Source organism: Gambusia affinis, linkage group LG18, assembly GCF_019740435.1.
Source record: "Gambusia affinis linkage group LG18, SWU_Gaff_1.0, whole genome shotgun sequence".
In the NCBI taxonomy this organism is placed as follows: domain Eukaryota; kingdom Metazoa; phylum Chordata; class Actinopteri; order Cyprinodontiformes; family Poeciliidae; genus Gambusia; species Gambusia affinis.
Window position 1 is genome coordinate 10,882,743 of NC_057885.1, and position 16,772 is coordinate 10,899,514.

At 41.5% G+C, this 16,772-nt stretch overlaps 1 protein-coding gene across 1 annotated transcript in view; it reads left to right on the forward strand.

Moving 5' to 3' along the window:
* The window catches only part of chd3 (chromodomain helicase DNA binding protein 3), a 38,483-nt gene that overhangs the window by 8,904 nt on the left and 12,807 nt on the right, over positions 1–16,772 (forward strand). Inside the window, exons 11-36 of the mRNA XM_044098253.1 lie at positions 625–848; positions 931–1,062; positions 1,268–1,367; positions 1,686–1,769; positions 1,848–2,045; positions 2,149–2,286; positions 3,046–3,167; positions 3,268–3,441; positions 4,278–4,419; positions 4,909–5,040; positions 5,196–5,313; positions 5,751–5,875; positions 5,960–6,191; positions 6,543–6,727; positions 8,903–9,080; positions 9,357–9,422; positions 9,795–9,880; positions 10,496–10,629; positions 10,741–10,885; positions 12,316–12,478; positions 12,584–12,741; positions 14,020–14,218; positions 14,311–14,421; positions 14,496–14,627; positions 15,423–15,531; positions 16,362–16,494. Of these exons, the coding sequence (XP_043954188.1) occupies positions 625–848; positions 931–1,062; positions 1,268–1,367; positions 1,686–1,769; positions 1,848–2,045; positions 2,149–2,286; positions 3,046–3,167; positions 3,268–3,441; positions 4,278–4,419; positions 4,909–5,040; positions 5,196–5,313; positions 5,751–5,875; positions 5,960–6,191; positions 6,543–6,727; positions 8,903–9,080; positions 9,357–9,422; positions 9,795–9,880; positions 10,496–10,629; positions 10,741–10,885; positions 12,316–12,478; positions 12,584–12,741; positions 14,020–14,218; positions 14,311–14,421; positions 14,496–14,627; positions 15,423–15,531; positions 16,362–16,494 (3,720 nt within the window). The remainder of the gene's footprint in view (positions 1–624; positions 849–930; positions 1,063–1,267; positions 1,368–1,685; positions 1,770–1,847; positions 2,046–2,148; positions 2,287–3,045; positions 3,168–3,267; positions 3,442–4,277; positions 4,420–4,908; positions 5,041–5,195; positions 5,314–5,750; positions 5,876–5,959; positions 6,192–6,542; positions 6,728–8,902; positions 9,081–9,356; positions 9,423–9,794; positions 9,881–10,495; positions 10,630–10,740; positions 10,886–12,315; positions 12,479–12,583; positions 12,742–14,019; positions 14,219–14,310; positions 14,422–14,495; positions 14,628–15,422; positions 15,532–16,361; positions 16,495–16,772) is intronic.

The following is a 16,772-nucleotide window of genomic DNA, read 5'->3' on the forward strand; positions in this document are numbered from 1 at the left end:
TTTTTACTTATATTTTATAAAAACAGATTACATTTTCCAAAAATTCTGATTAAAAATGTTGTTGTTTTCTTTCTCATTGACATATTTCTTTTTTTTCCTCATTTTCCCTCCAGCTTTTGGAGGCTCCTTAGTGCCTCCTGGTGGTGTAGCCTAAAACAGCTTTTTAGTCTACAAAATACATAATAAGGCATAATATAAAAATACCCAAACCCAAAGATGAAAAATCTGATCTCTGGTGAACATAGTAAACATACACACATACATACTTAATGCTGAAGTATTAATACCCTTCGACTCTGTATGAGGAGTGCCAGCAAGTTTCACAATTTGCCACATAATTTCAATTGGATGTAGATTTGAACTTTGACTGGGACATTTTAACATCTACGTATGCTTTAAACTGTAGAATGGTTTAAACAGCTATTCTGCTTTACGCTACAGAAGAGTAGAGTTAAAACAATTCATTAATTAATCATGATTAAAATAATCATTATATAATTTACTAATCAATTAACCATTAACTGGGATGTATAATTTCTAAAGCATGCTTGTTACAGAAAGAACAACAAACCCTGAGCGGCAATTAATTCTGGCGTCTTCTTATTACTCACGTTCATCTTTCAGCTGGAGATCTTCCACTCGGTGATGTACAGAAACTACCAGAGGAAGACCGACATGGACGAGCCCCCCAGCCTGGACTACGGATCGGGCGCAGAGGACGAGAACGGAGTGGGCAAGAGCGAGAAGAGGCGGGCCAAAGATCCCCACTACGCCCTGCTGGAAGACAAATACTACAAATACGGCATCAAGCCCGAGTGGATGATGATTCACCGCATCATAAACCACAGGTAGGGTTGATTGCCCCTCTGAGGGTGTGTGAGACGGCTGTGTGAGACGCTGCTCACTGTCCCCCACATGTCCCTCTGCCAGCGTGGATAAAAAGGGGATGTACCACTACCTGGTAAAGTGGAAAGATCTGACCTATGACCAGTGCACCTGGGAGAGAGATGACATGGATGTGCCCGACTTTGAACTCCACAAGGCCAACTACTGGAGACACAGGTTGGACTGCACAGTCATGCTGAACACACACTGGCTGAGGAGCAAGAAAAGACACAAAAGCTGATTTAAGAAGACAAAGGCTTCTTATATTAAGGGATTAATAAATGTATTCATTGTTAACTTTGCCCTATGTCACAAATTGTTCCTGATAGAATTAAGGCAGCGTTAACAGAGTCTCAATGATGTCTTTGTTGTCATTCGACAGGGACAACATCTTGAAGGAAGACCCCGATAAACCCAGGAAAATGACGAGCAAGGAGGGAGACGGTGAGGAGGAGGAGTCTCTGCCCTCCCCACTCACAGATGTAGGTGAAAAATGGCTGCGGTTTCCTTAAAAAAAAAACACACGTCTGCTTCCTGAACCCTTTACATTTTTTCTGCAGAATTTGTAGAGGAAAACTATTTGAAGCCTAATGATTTTTGACCATTGTAATAGTGTATCGTTGTAGAATGGAGATAAGTAGCCTCACTGTTTTCTTGGCTGTCGTTGCTCCAGGAAATGGGTATCCTCCAGATGTACGAACAAGCCCGACTTTTCAGACTATATTTTTAACGGCACCCTGCATCTATCAGCTGGATTTCTTCAATCTTTCTTACTTGTCTGTCTCTCTCTCTTTTTTCAGGGCACCGACACCATCCTGGCAGATGAAATGGGTCTGGGGAAAACCATCCAGACAATCGTCTTTCTCTATTCACTGTTCAAGGAGGTACTGCTGGGACCGTTTCTGCTTGGTCACATTACGGATCCTGCAAGGGGCATCAACACCATCCTGCTTTTCTTTCAGGGCCACACTAAGGGTCCCTTCCTGGTCAGTGCGCCCCTCTCCACTATTATAAACTGGGAGAGGGAGTTCGAGATGTGGGCGCCCGATTTTTACGTGGTGACATACACGGGAGACAAAGACAGCCGAGCCATCATCAGAGAGAACGAGTTCACGTTCGACGACTCCATCAAAGCCGGAAAGAAGGCCTTCAAACTCAGGGTGAGACGGCGCTAATGGTTGCTAACAACTCTGACCTTTTTTTTTTTTTTTTTTGCAGAAAAGCATCTGTTTATTCTTCATCTGTTGTTTCCCTTTGCTGCAGCGCGAAGCTCCCATTAAATTTCACGTCCTTCTGACCTCCTATGAGTTGGTGACCATCGATCAGACGGCGCTCAAGTCCATCGACTGGGCGTGTCTGGTGGTGGACGAGGCTCACCGCCTCAAAAACAACCAGTCCAAGGTGCCACTGCTGTCTGTCACTGTTAATGCTCGGGCTGAAACAGTTAATCGGATTAACAGTGATTAATCGATAATTGAAATAATGGTCAACTAATTTAGTAATAGATTAACCGCTAACCAGACTATACGGACTCGAACAAAAGGCAGTTGCTGAAGAGCAGATTAGTGATAGCAGTCATTATGTCAAAACTGTACAAAAATTACATACATTTTGCATTCCAGATAAAAAAAACAACTCTTGTCTGTAAATATGTTCCACCTAGAACTCCTCATTTGGTATGCTGTTAGCTTCACCCGGCTCAAATTCTGTAAAAAACTAAATCTTCTTTTAAGTGCCTTTTGCTGTCCAAATATTAAATTGGTTGATGCGAAATTAGTCAAATAATCTACAGATGATCAAGCGTGAACTACAAGAATGCTGTGTTGTTGCATTTTGGACAAACTATTTATTTTCTTATTTAAAAAAGGAACTGAATTATTTGTTCATTTGCATTCTTAATGTATTTCTAATGTTGCCTAGAGAAGGCTTGAGTGGTTAAATGAAAAGTCCGCCCACTGTTTAATCTGTTTAATCATCCGAACAATCAATTCCTAAAGTAATTGTTGGATGTCTGTTATAACTAGGATGTGTGACAGAAATGATCTTTCCTAGAGGAACATGCTGAAAGACGTCTTTTGTTAATGACAAGGAAAGTCTGATTTGTCTTTTTCCGCAGAAACATGATCAGTAGAGCTCAGTTCTTTCTTTGCGTATTTGTAGTTCTTCAGGCGTTTAAATGACTACAAAATTGACTACAAGCTGCTGCTGACTGGGACTCCCCTGCAGAACAACCTCGAAGAGTTGTTTCACCTGCTCAACTTCCTCACCCCGAATCGCTTTAAGTAGGACTCTTTTTATTAAGCAAATGTTTTCCCTTAGTAATCGTTATTAAAGCAGGACACGAACGACAGTTTTTCATATCGAGTCTCTTCTTCTGCGCAGCAACCTAGAGGGCTTCCTGGAGGAGTTCGCCGACATCTCCAAAGAGGACCAGATCAAGAAGCTCCACGACCTGCTGGGGCCTCACATGCTGCGGAGGCTCAAGGCCGACGTGTTTAAGAACATGCCGGCGAAGACCGAGCTGATTGTCAGAGTGGAGCTGAGTCCCATGCAGAAGTACGCGTCACACAAACAACCGGCTTAACAATCAAATGCATCGGGTGTAGCGGTAGATGTGTGTGTACCATCAGTCACAGGTGACCATGACTTGTTAAGAAGGTGCACACGTGGTTTTTTTTTTATTGTGTTTTGAAAATAAGCATTGAGTTACTGTGTAAGACACTCCACACCAAACTAATGCCAAAACGGCTAGAAATGATGAAGCACAGTTGGTTGGAGAGCCACACGTTTGGTTTTATTTACTGTGGCATACAATAGATCTTGTAGCCATGCTCGTATGGCAAGACATTTGTGTTTTTTATTCTGTGTCCTTGCTACAAAATGTCATTTTTGCTTTCTAATTACTAACTTGCTGTACGTGCTTTGGTACGTCTGGTGCAGTGTAGCTTATATTGTTAAATATCAGGCACCAACACACACTGAATGAAACCCTAGGGATCTTTCTTTTACATGTCCTCACACAGTTGTAAACATTTTTAGCTTTACTTTTTAATTTTACTTAAAGTTAAGGCTAGAGAATTTCAAAGAAACATTAGTTAATATGTTTGCTCTATTTTCATAAGAAGTAAATTTAAGTTTTGGATTTAATAAAATGTTTGACAAATAACCTTTAGGGCATTATTCAATTCAAACTGGATGAAAGTTTTTGATATGTTTTTTTTTTTTAATGCAAAGTGAATTCAACAGGACTTCCTTAGAGTGTTTCTCACTAAATACGATTCATTCATTTCACTGTCCCCCAGTGTTATTTACTCGTTAAGAGAATTTTGTTTTGCTTAGCATAATTATTTTTTATTAATTTCACGGCTCTGTTGTTTTGCTTTAAAAAACAGGAAGTACTACAAGTTGATTCTGACCAAGAACTTCGAGGCTCTGAACTCGAAAGGCGGAGGAAACCAGGTGTCTCTGCTCAACATCATGATGGACCTGAAGAAGTGCTGCAACCACCCGTACCTCTTCCCCGTCGCCTCCATGGTGAGAGCAAAAACATAGACACATGAACATAAGAAAAACATTTATCCAATTTTACAACTCTTTCTAAAACTTAGAAAGTTGAAGTTTGTTCTTCAAATAACCAACTTTGTTGAGCAAATAGCTTTAATAAACCTGAACTTGCTGCATGGGGACATCCTGTGGTAAGATGTGGTAGCGCAAGTCACCAAACAACAAGATGTAATGTTGACGTTTTCGAAAACACATTTATAAATAATGACAAATCTTGATGTTATTCTTTTATTTGATCTTTGCCAGTCATTTTATAGTCATTTTTTCTGTATGAAGCTGCAAAATTTTTATTTATGGTGATTTGTTTCCCGTATGGCTGACTCACTTACACAGAAAGGTCACTGTAAAGACACACCTTGGTATCCTGCAGCTATTTGAACTCCCCTGCCCTAAATTCAGCTGGCAAACTCAAATGAGTCCCCTAGTGTTAACTCTTTTGTTTTACACGTGTTCTTGCAGGAAGCCCAGAAAACACCCAGCGGGGCGTACGAAGGCTCGGCCCTCACCAAGGCCTCTGGGAAGCTGACGCTGCTGCAGAAGATGCTGAGGAAGCTGAAAGATCAGGGGCATCGAGTGCTGGTCTTCTCACAGGTAGAAAACGCACACAGACCCTGGATAAACACATCCACATGCACGTTTTCTGAGCACTTCATGAACACATTCTGAAGTTTCAGCAGCAGACTGCGATTTCAGGATGACTGATCAAAGATTTCCTCTGTATCTTTTTTTTCTTTCTTTTTTTGTAGATGACTAAAATGCTGGATTTATTAGAAGATTTTCTGGACTACGAGGGTTACAAGTACGAGAGGATTGACGGAGGCATCACAGGCGCCCTGAGACAAGAGGCCATCGACAGATTCAACGGTAATACAGCAGAGTGGTTATTATCATTATTAGGGCTGTAGTGATGCATCAGAAGACACACAATATTAGGTTCAGATGTTTTGAAAAACAACAGAGATCCCTTTTTGCGCTTAAATAAAGTCCCAATCTGTGTTTATTAAAAGAATATCCAGTCACTTTTTTAATTCCGTCCAGGTTTCACTTCAGCTTTCTGCATTTTTCAAGCATGTTAAAAAACATTGAAGTGAAAAGATTTTACACCATAGTGTTTAAATAAACATCCAGTCAGTGTTGTGTTTATTAGTGTTTAGATTTTAACTTCATACTGCCTTTTTGCATACCATGGCACATTTTATTTCTGTTGATCCAATCCCAATTATGCTGGTATTTAAAGCGCATTAATGCCACATTTATTTACGTTTTTTTTCTTTTTTTTTCCCTGCCCCTCACACTTGCAGCTCCCGGAGCGTGTCAGTTTTGCTTCTTGCTCTCCACCAGAGCCGGAGGTCTGGGCATAAACCTGGCTACGGCCGACACGGTCATCATCTTTGACTCTGACTGGAACCCCCACAACGACATTCAGGTGCAGCTCAGCTCCTCCATCGTAAAGGTTTTCGGTATCACCTCTATTCGCGCCTTAACAGAAACGGGGCTGTTTCCCGTGCAGGCGTTCAGCAGAGCTCATCGCATCGGGCAAGCCAACAAGGTGATGATCTACCGCTTTGTGACGCGAGCCAGCGTGGAGGAGCGCATCACCCAGGTAGCCAAAAGGAAGATGATGCTGACCCACCTGGTGGTGCGGCCAGGTCTGGGATCCAAGGCCGGCTCCATGACGAAGCAGGAGCTGGATGACATCCTCAAGTTTGGGACGGAGGAGCTCTTCAAGGATGAAGGAGAAGGTGAGGAAATGACGCGGGTTGGGATGGACTTTTAGCGAACCTTGCTCTGCTGATTGAAACTATAGCAACTGAAGCGATTAATCGGTGTAATAGTGATTAATCAATCGAAATAGCTGCCAACTAATACTTTGATTAATCGCTAACTAAAGCATGCAGTTAACAAGTGTATGTTTTTAAATGTATTTCTAGTATGTAAAATAAGTTCAAATAGTTAAATGAAAAATCTGCAGAATGTGACAATTTTTGTTTTCTGATTAATCGTCACAATAATCAATCACTAAAATAATAATTATCCGCAGCCCTAATGTCAACAGATCCCTCTACGAGCTTTTATGACTCTGCCTCTGCCAGGTATGAAGAACAACTCTCGGGACAAAGTCGAGGATGAGGGCAGCGTCATTCACTACGACAGCACCGCCATCGAGAGGCTGCTGGATCGCAGCCAAGACGCCACGGACGACTCGGACGTCCAGAACATGAACGAGTACCTGAGCTCCTTTAAGGTTGCCCAGTACATGGTCCGAGAGGAGGACAAGGTGAGATGGAAGCAGGAGCGACACAGAGTCACCAAGTTGCACTGACGTGTACTGAACGGATTGCTTCCTGGCAGGGCTAAAGAGAATTTCGGGGTATGCAATGTTGTATTGTTTGTATCTCGGATGTTAGAGTTAAAACAAGCTCTTTCTGTTTGCACACACTTGTCACAAACAGCGAAAGTTTCTGGTTTAGAGTTTCTTATACAATTTGCATTACTTACGCTCACTCAGAAAGATGGAGAGACCTAGAGTTCCCTAGAATAGAGGATGCAGAGCAGAATAATCCAAAATAAACATTTTAATTTATTTGGTCTTCGGCCCAGAAACTGTATACGCTCCAGGGAGGCTGCTTTGCTGCAGATTAATGGCAACGCAGTCGTTTCCTTTCCAGAGAATATTAGTTAACCTAAAAACTAAACGCTGCCAAGATTTTCCTTTGTATCATTTGACACTATCTCTATATCAGGATTCATATTGCAAACTTCCTGGAAACTACAATGTGGAAAAAAAGAGCTCTTCTTATTAAAAGGCAATGATGATAAAAAATAAACATCTGGCAAGTAGCATGTAAAAGATAAAGACTGTGTCAGAAAAAAATTGGTACCATGTCGATGAGGGGCGTTTTTGCCCAGTTTCTAACCCAGCACCAGTTTTGCTGCTGAAACAGGAGGAAAGGCTCTTTCAACAGGAGATGGAGGCGTGCTCATCGGTAACAGCAGCCAATCAAAACATGTGCTACGCCATGTTTAGAAGTCCAGAGAGGAACTTTATTTATAGCCGTGCCTAAAGCTTTTCCCTAATTTCATGAATGTTTTCGTTTTCCAGCTGCCGGTGCCGGTGAGCAGTCGGATGATTAGGATTGTGCAGCATTCACAAGCACCGCTTCGCTCGTTGTTTGAAACGGCATTAATAAACTAAGGTGCCAGCAGTGCATCTGCTGGCAGGGATACCGCGGCTCCGACATGCTCCAGGGATCACGAGAAGAGCGCTGGGCTTGTTTGCATCCCCTTTGTCTGACAGAGTTCAGTTAGTTTATGTGTTAATCTAAATTATAAATCTTCCTCTCATGGCAGAAGTAATTATAGAGCGATGCAGGGTGATGATGAATCCAACAAGTTAATTAGACTGCAGGCAGGCCTCAACACATCCAAACGTTTTATAGCTTTTAAATGATGTTTTTAAATTCAGTCAAGACAGAGGTTGGTGTCTTTGGACCAGAACATCTAAAAACAGCTGGACTTACTGACTTTGGATGGGATTAAATTGGCCTCCACCAATGATGTCAGGAACCTTGACATCGTCTTTGACCAGATTAAACCTTCAAATTCGCTATTAAACATGTTGGCTTTTAATTCCTACTGCATCCGATGCCAAATTGTTTTCAGGTTGTCTAACCAGCTCCTGAACATTAGTCTAGTCTTGTAGCAGAATCTCAATTTGATTTGCAGTTCTACTGAGTCATTGGATTACATTCCAGATATGGTGGTGCCTGTCTATAATAGATATATCTATAATGGTATATATACGGTAGATTCTAGATATACATTTTGTAGATATGTATATTGTTTAGCATTTCTTGTGACAAATTCCTTGTCATGACAAAAATTTTGATTTATTATTATTATGATCAATTCTAATTAATGATCTTTAAAACCTCCCACCGCCAGCATTATCTTCATTGTCAGAATTGATCGTTTTACTATGTTTTCCACAGTTTGTTCAAAGAAAGCATCAATAAATACCCACAAATTTGGAAACACAGTTACCGTGTGCAATTTAGTGATACAAATTACCCTGGGAATATTTTTGAAAATTGTTCTTTGTATTTCTATGACTATAGTCACGGCTGTACGGTTACCTAAAAATGATTTAATGAATACTTCTTAAGACCTTTTTGTGATTGCAACCTATGTTGCTATCGCAATACTACCGCAAAATATCACGGTAAAACGTCAAGTCTGTATCAACCACAACTGATATTGAGGGTCGTTGTGTTGGAAGCTGACCTCTGACCCCAGTTTGTTTTAGATTTCTGCCACAAATTCAGCTGTGCTCTTACCTTCCTTGCTTCGTTCCCGACGTGACTTCTGGCAAACCGTCCCCGCTGCTGCACGTTACACTACGGCGCCTCAGTGAGTCTACATAATTAGCCTCTTCCGACCTGTGTGCTTGTAGATTGAGGAGATCGAGCGGGAGATCATCAAGCAGGAGGAGAACGTGGACCCGGATTACTGGGAGAAGCTGCTGCGGCATCACTACGAGCAGCAGCAGGAGGACCTGGCCAGCAAGCTAGGTAAAGGGAAGAGGAACCGCAAGCCTGTGAACTACAACGACGCTGCGCAGGAAGACCAAGGTAATGACCGGCTTTGGATCTTGGGAGGCTCACAAAGGTTTGGCAAAGTCCCACCAGCTGTTTCACGCTACTGATGCTGTAGGAAGAGGATCCAGCTTGTGTTTAAGACAGAAATATTGTTTAGGACAACCCTAAGAAGAACTGCAATTTACTGGATAGGTGTTTTACTTGAGATGTTTTGGGGTGTAAGGCATTATTTGCAGAGTGGAAGGGAATGTGCCTGGCCTATTGACAAAGCACCGTGTGCTGTTTCAGAGTGGCATGCTGACATTTCAGATAACCAGTCCGAATACTCCGTGGGCTCCGAGGAGGAGGATGAGGACTTCGACGATCGGCCAGAAGGTAAGGAGCGATAAAACAAAGAACGAAATACACAAGACGACACATGAAATCGATAGGAAACAAAAGATTGTCCGACACACTCGCGGGTCTCCGTTGAATCGCAATCTGACTTTGATTTAGTCGTTGCGGCTTTTTCTGGCAGAACTGCATGAGTTAGACTGCCAAGAACTCCAACCATCTCCTACAGGAGAAAGATAGAAGAAAAAACTTCAATCATATCAGGAGTGTGTTTTTTTTAAAATTCCTTGACATCCACTGGCGATAAATCTAGGGATAAATCTGTAACATAATGTTAATAGTCTCTCCTCCCTCGCAGCTAATATTCCTCCGTGTTTTGTCACACGGTTTCTGTTTGGCTGCTCTCGTTCGCAGGTCGGAGGCAGTCACGTCGTCAGCTGAGGAATGAGAAAGATAAACCTCTGCCTCCTCTTCTGGCCAGAGTGGGAGGCAACATAGAGGTCTGTCCACCAAACCAACAAGTCCCTCTTCAACTTCTGGGCTGTTTTATTGTGATTATTTTGGAAATGGGTCTGAACCGGCTCTCTGTTTGTTTCATAATTAATGTGAAAAATCTTATCTCAAACTAGAGTTCACTGTAAAGCTAATCCATCTCCAAGAAAAAAGGGAATTTTCTTGTTTATCCTGATAGTGGTGTAATTATATTGGTCTCCATCGCTCATGTTTTGACTCTAAGTTTATTTTGTCATCATCAAGTTGTTGAACTTTCTCAGAAAAAAACTATTTTTGCATATATAATATCTCTTGGAGCTACATGGCGCCTTGCAAAAGCTTTCACATCTCTTGGAATTGTTTTAGACTTTTTTACGTCACGACCTTAACCATCAAGACTTTTTGCTGGGATTCTGTGTGATCCCAGCAAAAATTGAAAAGCGATTTGTCGCTGTATACCATAAAGCCTCAGCAAACTACAGTGAAGTTTGGAGTTGTGTGAAAAAATGGAAATAAGGGATTTTGATACTTTTACGAACTACAGGTGTGTTTTCAGCTTTTCAGCTGTCCTCAGCGCCACTTTTACTCGTAGAAAAATGAAATGCGTCTTATTCCCTCGATAGGTTCTTGGTTTCAACACACGGCAGCGCAAAGCTTTCCTGAACGCGGTGATGCGTTGGGGTATGCCATCTCAGGACGCGTTCTCATCTCAGTGGCTCGTTAGGGACCTCAGGGGAAAAACTGAGAAGGAATTCAAGTAAGTGAAAACAGCAAAACAGCTGGCATCAAGCCTGTCTATGCTCATCTGACTGAGTATTTTTTTTTGTTAGTTTTTTTATCAACTTATTGCCTTTTCTTTTTCACGCAGAGCTTACGTGTCTCTCTTCATGCGTCACCTGTGCGAGCCGGTCGCCGACGGGGCCGAGACGTTTGCCGACGGCGTCCCGAGGGAGGGCTTGTGTCGGCAGCTCGTCCTGACGCGTATCGGCGTCATGTCTCTGGTCAAGAAGAAGGTCAGAAGAGGAAAGACGGGCAGAACAGAGACAGTTGTGACCACGTTTTAGTTTTGTCAATCTGAAGCAGGCAGTTTGTGTGAAAGACAAATGGAGAACATGTCAGGTTTATAGATGTCAAATGAAGATTTCCTTTGGCTAGTTTTGTTAGCACACACAGTGTCCGCATATCCTTTAAGTCTTAAAAAGTCTTAACTTCCTGTGTGTAAAATTGAGGCTTTAAATGTCTTAAATTCATTTAGGAAATTAGTTGGCCTTTAGTATGTTAATCACAAGTCTTAAATTTTGTCTAGACTGGACTATAATCTTGTAAATTCTGTTTTTTGGGGACTGTTCAGAAAATACTTTTTCTTTGATTTGATCTCATCTCATTTGCACTCAGACATTTTCATTGGATTCTTCCAGGCTGCTGAGGCTACCGGATATCTCACTGCTAACATCCCCTTCCCAGCCAGTTAGCTAGCTAGCATTTTTTGTGTCCATCATGTTTAAGTGCATATTTATCACCAGTTGGCTGGACAAAATGCATACATTTCTGTGGACATAAGTCTTGCATTCCATTCATAATGGTTGTAAAAAGGTCTTAAATTTGATTTAGTGAGGCCTGCAGAAACTCTGTTGTAACTAGAAAACCAAAAAGACAACATCTCCCTCAAAGAACACGCAGTTCTAAACAGTCTGACCAAACTTAAAGCCTATTTGATCTTTTCTCTCTTTTTTTGCCCCTGTCTGTTTCCCGATCATCATGTAACACCATGGGATGATGTTTAGTCTAACTCTGCCCAAAGAATGAGATCCTCCTGATCGCTAGCAGCAGTCTGGAGCTTTTAGAAATGAGTTTTTAAACAAATGTTTCAGACCGAGGGCGACTGCGGCTCAGGCGACAGTGTTGGCTGCAATGTGTCAAGTACAAGCACAAAATAAATAATTGTGATCAAAACAAAAAAAATGTAAATAAGCATTCTAGAGGTTCCTAAAAATGTCAACTAGTGCATCCGTTTTCCCCAGAACAGAACCAGGTTGGATTCTGATATTTAAAATCCAACATCAGTCAGAAAACGACTTGAATAAAAACGCATGTTAACTGGTTAGAAACACTAATTGTTGCAGGTGGATAATAAAAAGAATCACACCGATTCCAAAAATTCTTTCTCGCAAAGACCTCCAGCGAGTTGTTTTGATTTCTGCAGCTTCCAGTTTGCCAGTTTATTTTACTACATTTAAACGTCTTCCACCCAGTCCAACCTGTTTAGACCTGCAGCCGTCCTGATCTGCTGTCTGCACCAAGGGGAAATGTTTGATAAGGTGCCAAGTCCAGGTGGCATGCCTTTGGTTTATCTAGGGGAAAAAAATTGTAATTGAAAAACTACGCACGTCTCGGGCTTTGATTCAATTAATTTTTTGCTCAGCTTTGTCTTTCTCGTGTTCAGATCCAAGAGTTTGAGCACATCAACGGACGGTGGAGCCTTCCGGAGCTCAAACCCGAGGTCACCGTTGACAAATCCTCCTCCCGGGCCTCCTCTCCCGCCGCAAAGACCGCGACTCCCACGCCCGACGCAAGCTTCAACAACACGCCATGCACCTCGAAGCCAGGTAGCCGACGCGACGGGCTGCAGATCCAGCAGGGGGTGCTCTAAACTAAAGGCACCCAGAGAGTACTTACCGTTCACGTTTGTTTGTCTGAACACACACACACAGCGACTCCTGCTCCGTCGGAGAGGCTGGAGAAGAACGGGAAGGAGGGTGAAAAGGAGGAGGAGAAGGGGGACGCTGAGGCCTCCGCAGAAAGGGAGAAAGTGAAGGAGAAGGAGCAGCAGAAAGAGGCAGACGGCAACAAGACCGGCGACGCTGAGGAGGTGAGACAATGTCCCCAAAACCCCAACCACACAGCTGGAGTAAGAAGAAAGTCTAAATTATGTGAGATTGACAGAAAAATTCAACTACCAGAAAGTATTTTCCTCATTTTCACAATTAAAGCATAAACTTTTATATATAAATATAGGCTGGTGTCAAACAAGGTGACAGTAAAGCTAACACGTTTAGTGGCCATTTAAACCTCAAATATTTTAAACAAGATAAGGTGATATATGACACAATATCCCCGCAAAGGTATTCACAACCCCTTAAACCATTTCATATTTTCCTTCTTTACAAACACAAACTTCATTTATTGATTTTTAAAAAATTTATTCAATCAGTCATCAAATAGTTTTCTACCCATACTTCAAAGCACTGCAACACTTTAAACAACTTGACTGAAACCGTGCAGACAAAAGCACAAGGTTCATATTTATGCCTGTCTTACACATCAAATTAAACAAAATTAATATAAAAAACTCCAATTATATCACTTCTTGTATGTAAAACAGAACGGAAAAAACCCCCCCAAAAAACAATCCACAACCAAAACGGACGCAACACAATCTCAAGTTATTTAACTGTAAAGCCACCAAATATTTTCTTCCTCTAAAATTTTGTGAAAACCCAATAATGAACAACACTCCAGTAGGTCGACTCCTACGCCCGACATGTTTTCAAAAAATATGACCTTTATGCGAGGGCTCTAAGGAGTAGCACGCTGGAAACAGGAAGTGAAGAGTTCCCATTATCAGTTCCACATAGGGAACACCGCAAACGTGGAAATAGGTGACCAGATCAGATCAGATCAAAATGTCGGAAAACTAACACATCGTCAGTCCTATGGCGAAACACGGTGGTGGCCGCATTATGCATTTCTTCAGGAGCGGCAGGAAACGAGGTCAGAGTCGATGGGAAGCTGGATGAGGTAAATAGAGCAAAAACTAGAAGAAACCGTGTTAGAGGTCGCAGCGGATAAACACAGTTACAGGGGAGAGGTTTGGCTCAAAACATGCTGCGATCTCAATAGACGTCAGCTGTAATTGTAAAAATGAAATTCATAAGATGTCGTGTAGGTTTATTACATAAAATCCTAATGAATATAGACTTCAGTTTGCACTTTTATTCTAATAAAATCTGAAAAGATTTTGGAGACATTTGGTGAATAAGCCATTAAGTTCTACAATCAGATTTGTTTATGTCTTTTAAAATATCTTAAAAGCTTTGCGTAAAATTTTAAAATATACTAAAAATGACTGCGTCACTCCTCTTGGCAGCTTTCATCCTCGACAAAAGAATCGTCGCAGAAGGCGTCTCCGTGTCAAAAGATGGACGGCAAAGAAGAGAGGACCACCAAAGAGGATGACATGGAGGAATCGATCGAGTCTTCAGCCGCTACATCAGAGGAGAACAAACAACAAGAGGACAGTAAAGAGGAGACCAAACAAAACACCGACGTCACAGAAAGGAAGTCAGGTAAATCACGTTTACGCTTGTTCCACATCGATGGATAAAAATAATGATAAAATAAAAAGATCTGTGTGACTTTAGAGAGTTTGTACTTGCAGAGGGAGACAAGCCTGGGGAGGACAAGGACAAAGAAAAGAGGGATGAAATGCGAACATCTTCAGAGGCAGCAGAAGCCAGGGACAAAACCGAGGCGTCCGACCTGAAGAGAGGTGCGGTGTGCTGCTTAAAAATGCTAAAACAAGTTTATTATTTCTGTCTAATTAGGTGTCTATTTTTGTAACAGAAGAGGTCAAAGGCGAAAGGGATGCTGGGAAAGAGATCAAAGCAGCCAAGGAGGAGACGACAAAGGGTAATGGGAAGCCTCAGACCGAACGGCCGCGCTTTATGTTCAACATCGCAGACGGCGGCTTCACAGGTCGGCTCTCTTTTTTTGGCTTTTATAGAGGAATATTTTGTCACTCACTAAAAAAATATCTTATGATTCAAGTAACGTTGATTAAAAAAAAAAATAAAATCCCTGAGCTTCACAATATAAGGACTTACAGATACAGATGAGGGCTGCACTGCTGTTGTATTGTAGAAGCATCTGTCTGTGTGGTTGTGTGATTTCAGCTATTTACACATGACATTTGATGAAAATAGAGAACTAAGAATGAAGCAACATCTTTGTACAAGTAGATTGTGTTATGTGGGATGATATTTCATGGGAAATGCAGTGTCATACTTCTAGTTATTAATGACTAAAACCTCTTTGATCGGGATTACATAGAAAAACTCCGTAATTTGTAACGACCGCATGATGACCACATGATGTTGTTTACAGTATATTTACTAGTTCTTTTTAATAGTCACGTTTTTCAGGAAAATACATTCAACTTCTACTTTTTTTCTTCTTTTTTTTTTTTTAAAAGAAAAACACGAGCTCATTGGAAGAGAAAGGTGTAATTCAGGAAGCACTTTTAATCCAGTTGACCGAAACATGTGTGCAGTTGTCTAAACAACATAAAATGTGCCACTTATGTAAACATATGAAACATAAGTCCTGCTTTCAGAGGGTTCCAAATTAATATCACCAAGGAGCCAAATTTGCCCTGAACCTGATCATGAACCCAGAAAAGCTGCGGGTGTGTGGCGGGAAAACACACCTGCTGCAGCCGGGGCTCGGGAAGGTAAGCGATCTGAAAGCGACCTCCTTGTTTTCCTCCTGCAGAGCTGCACACTCTCTGGCAGAACGAGGAGCGGGCCGCCATCTCCTCGGGTAAGATGAACGAGATCTGGCACCGTCGACACGACTTCTGGCTGCTGGCGGGAATCGTGGTGTATCCTTGACAGCGGTTGCCCGGGTGATGACCCCGCTGTGTTTGTTTATGGGGTTTGGGTTTTTTTCTACTGGAAGTCAGAAAGGCAGCTCTATAAGTCAACAAGCCAGAAAGAGCTTGGTAAACGGCAATATGTGTCTGCTAGAAATTGATGTTGTTCTATACAGGCAGGTTTTGGATTAAACTTTTTGGATTAAACTAATACCAGAGTGTCCACGCATCCTTAAAAAGCCTTAAAGTTGCGTATCTAAAATTAAGGTATTAAAATGTCTTAAATTCAATTAAAACATTAATCACAGATCTTAAATTTTGTCATGGCAAGGCCATGTAATATATTATATAATTCTATGTGGAGTTTTTTTTTTTCTCGCAGGACTTTCCTGTGAGGCAAAAGTTGGAGTTGCTCACAGACATCTTCACTTCATAGTGTTCTGTGACTCGAGGTGGATGAGGTTACCATTAACTAGCTGCTAATATAAGCTAATTGCTTATATTAGCAATATAATATAATCAATAATAAATTGGCACTTATCATGATTAAGTGGCAATTTATCACCAATTGGCTGGACTAAGTTTGTACATTTCTGAGGAGATACAGGTCTTAAATTCTGTTCATATGTCTTAACACTATTTGCTAGCTGCAACCTAATAATACAAGTCAATAATATATTTAATACACATTTATGCTGGGATTTGTTGGTACAATAAGCTATCGTCTGTAAATACTAAGTCTAGATCAGAAGTTGGGACATTCGCTTTAGTTGAAATTTCCAAAACGGGAGCTCCTTCTCTGACTCAGACAGTTTAATAACCCTTGACCTGTTCACCAGACACGGCTACGCTCGTTGGCAGGACATCCAGAACGATCCACAGTTCGCAATCGTCAATGAGCCGTTCAAGTCGCAGGCGAATAAAGGAAACTTCTTGGAAATGAAAAACAAGTTTTTGGCTCGGCGTTTTAAGGTAGGACTTTTTTTTTGTATTTTTTTTTTTTTTATGCTTTGCGTTTGATGTCTCATATTAGAGACACGCCATCTAATTTATCCAAGTTTTTTTTTTTCACATTTTCACTTCACAAAAAGAAATGGTTTCTATTGCTAAAAAAAAAAAAAAAAATTGGCTAAAGGGTCTCAGCATCTTCCATCACCTGACTGCGTCCAGTGGTTGTATGACGGATGCCCTGAGACCCACATATTGACTGAGTGGTACTGCTGACTGCTGCACTTCTGGAAGGGCTCTCA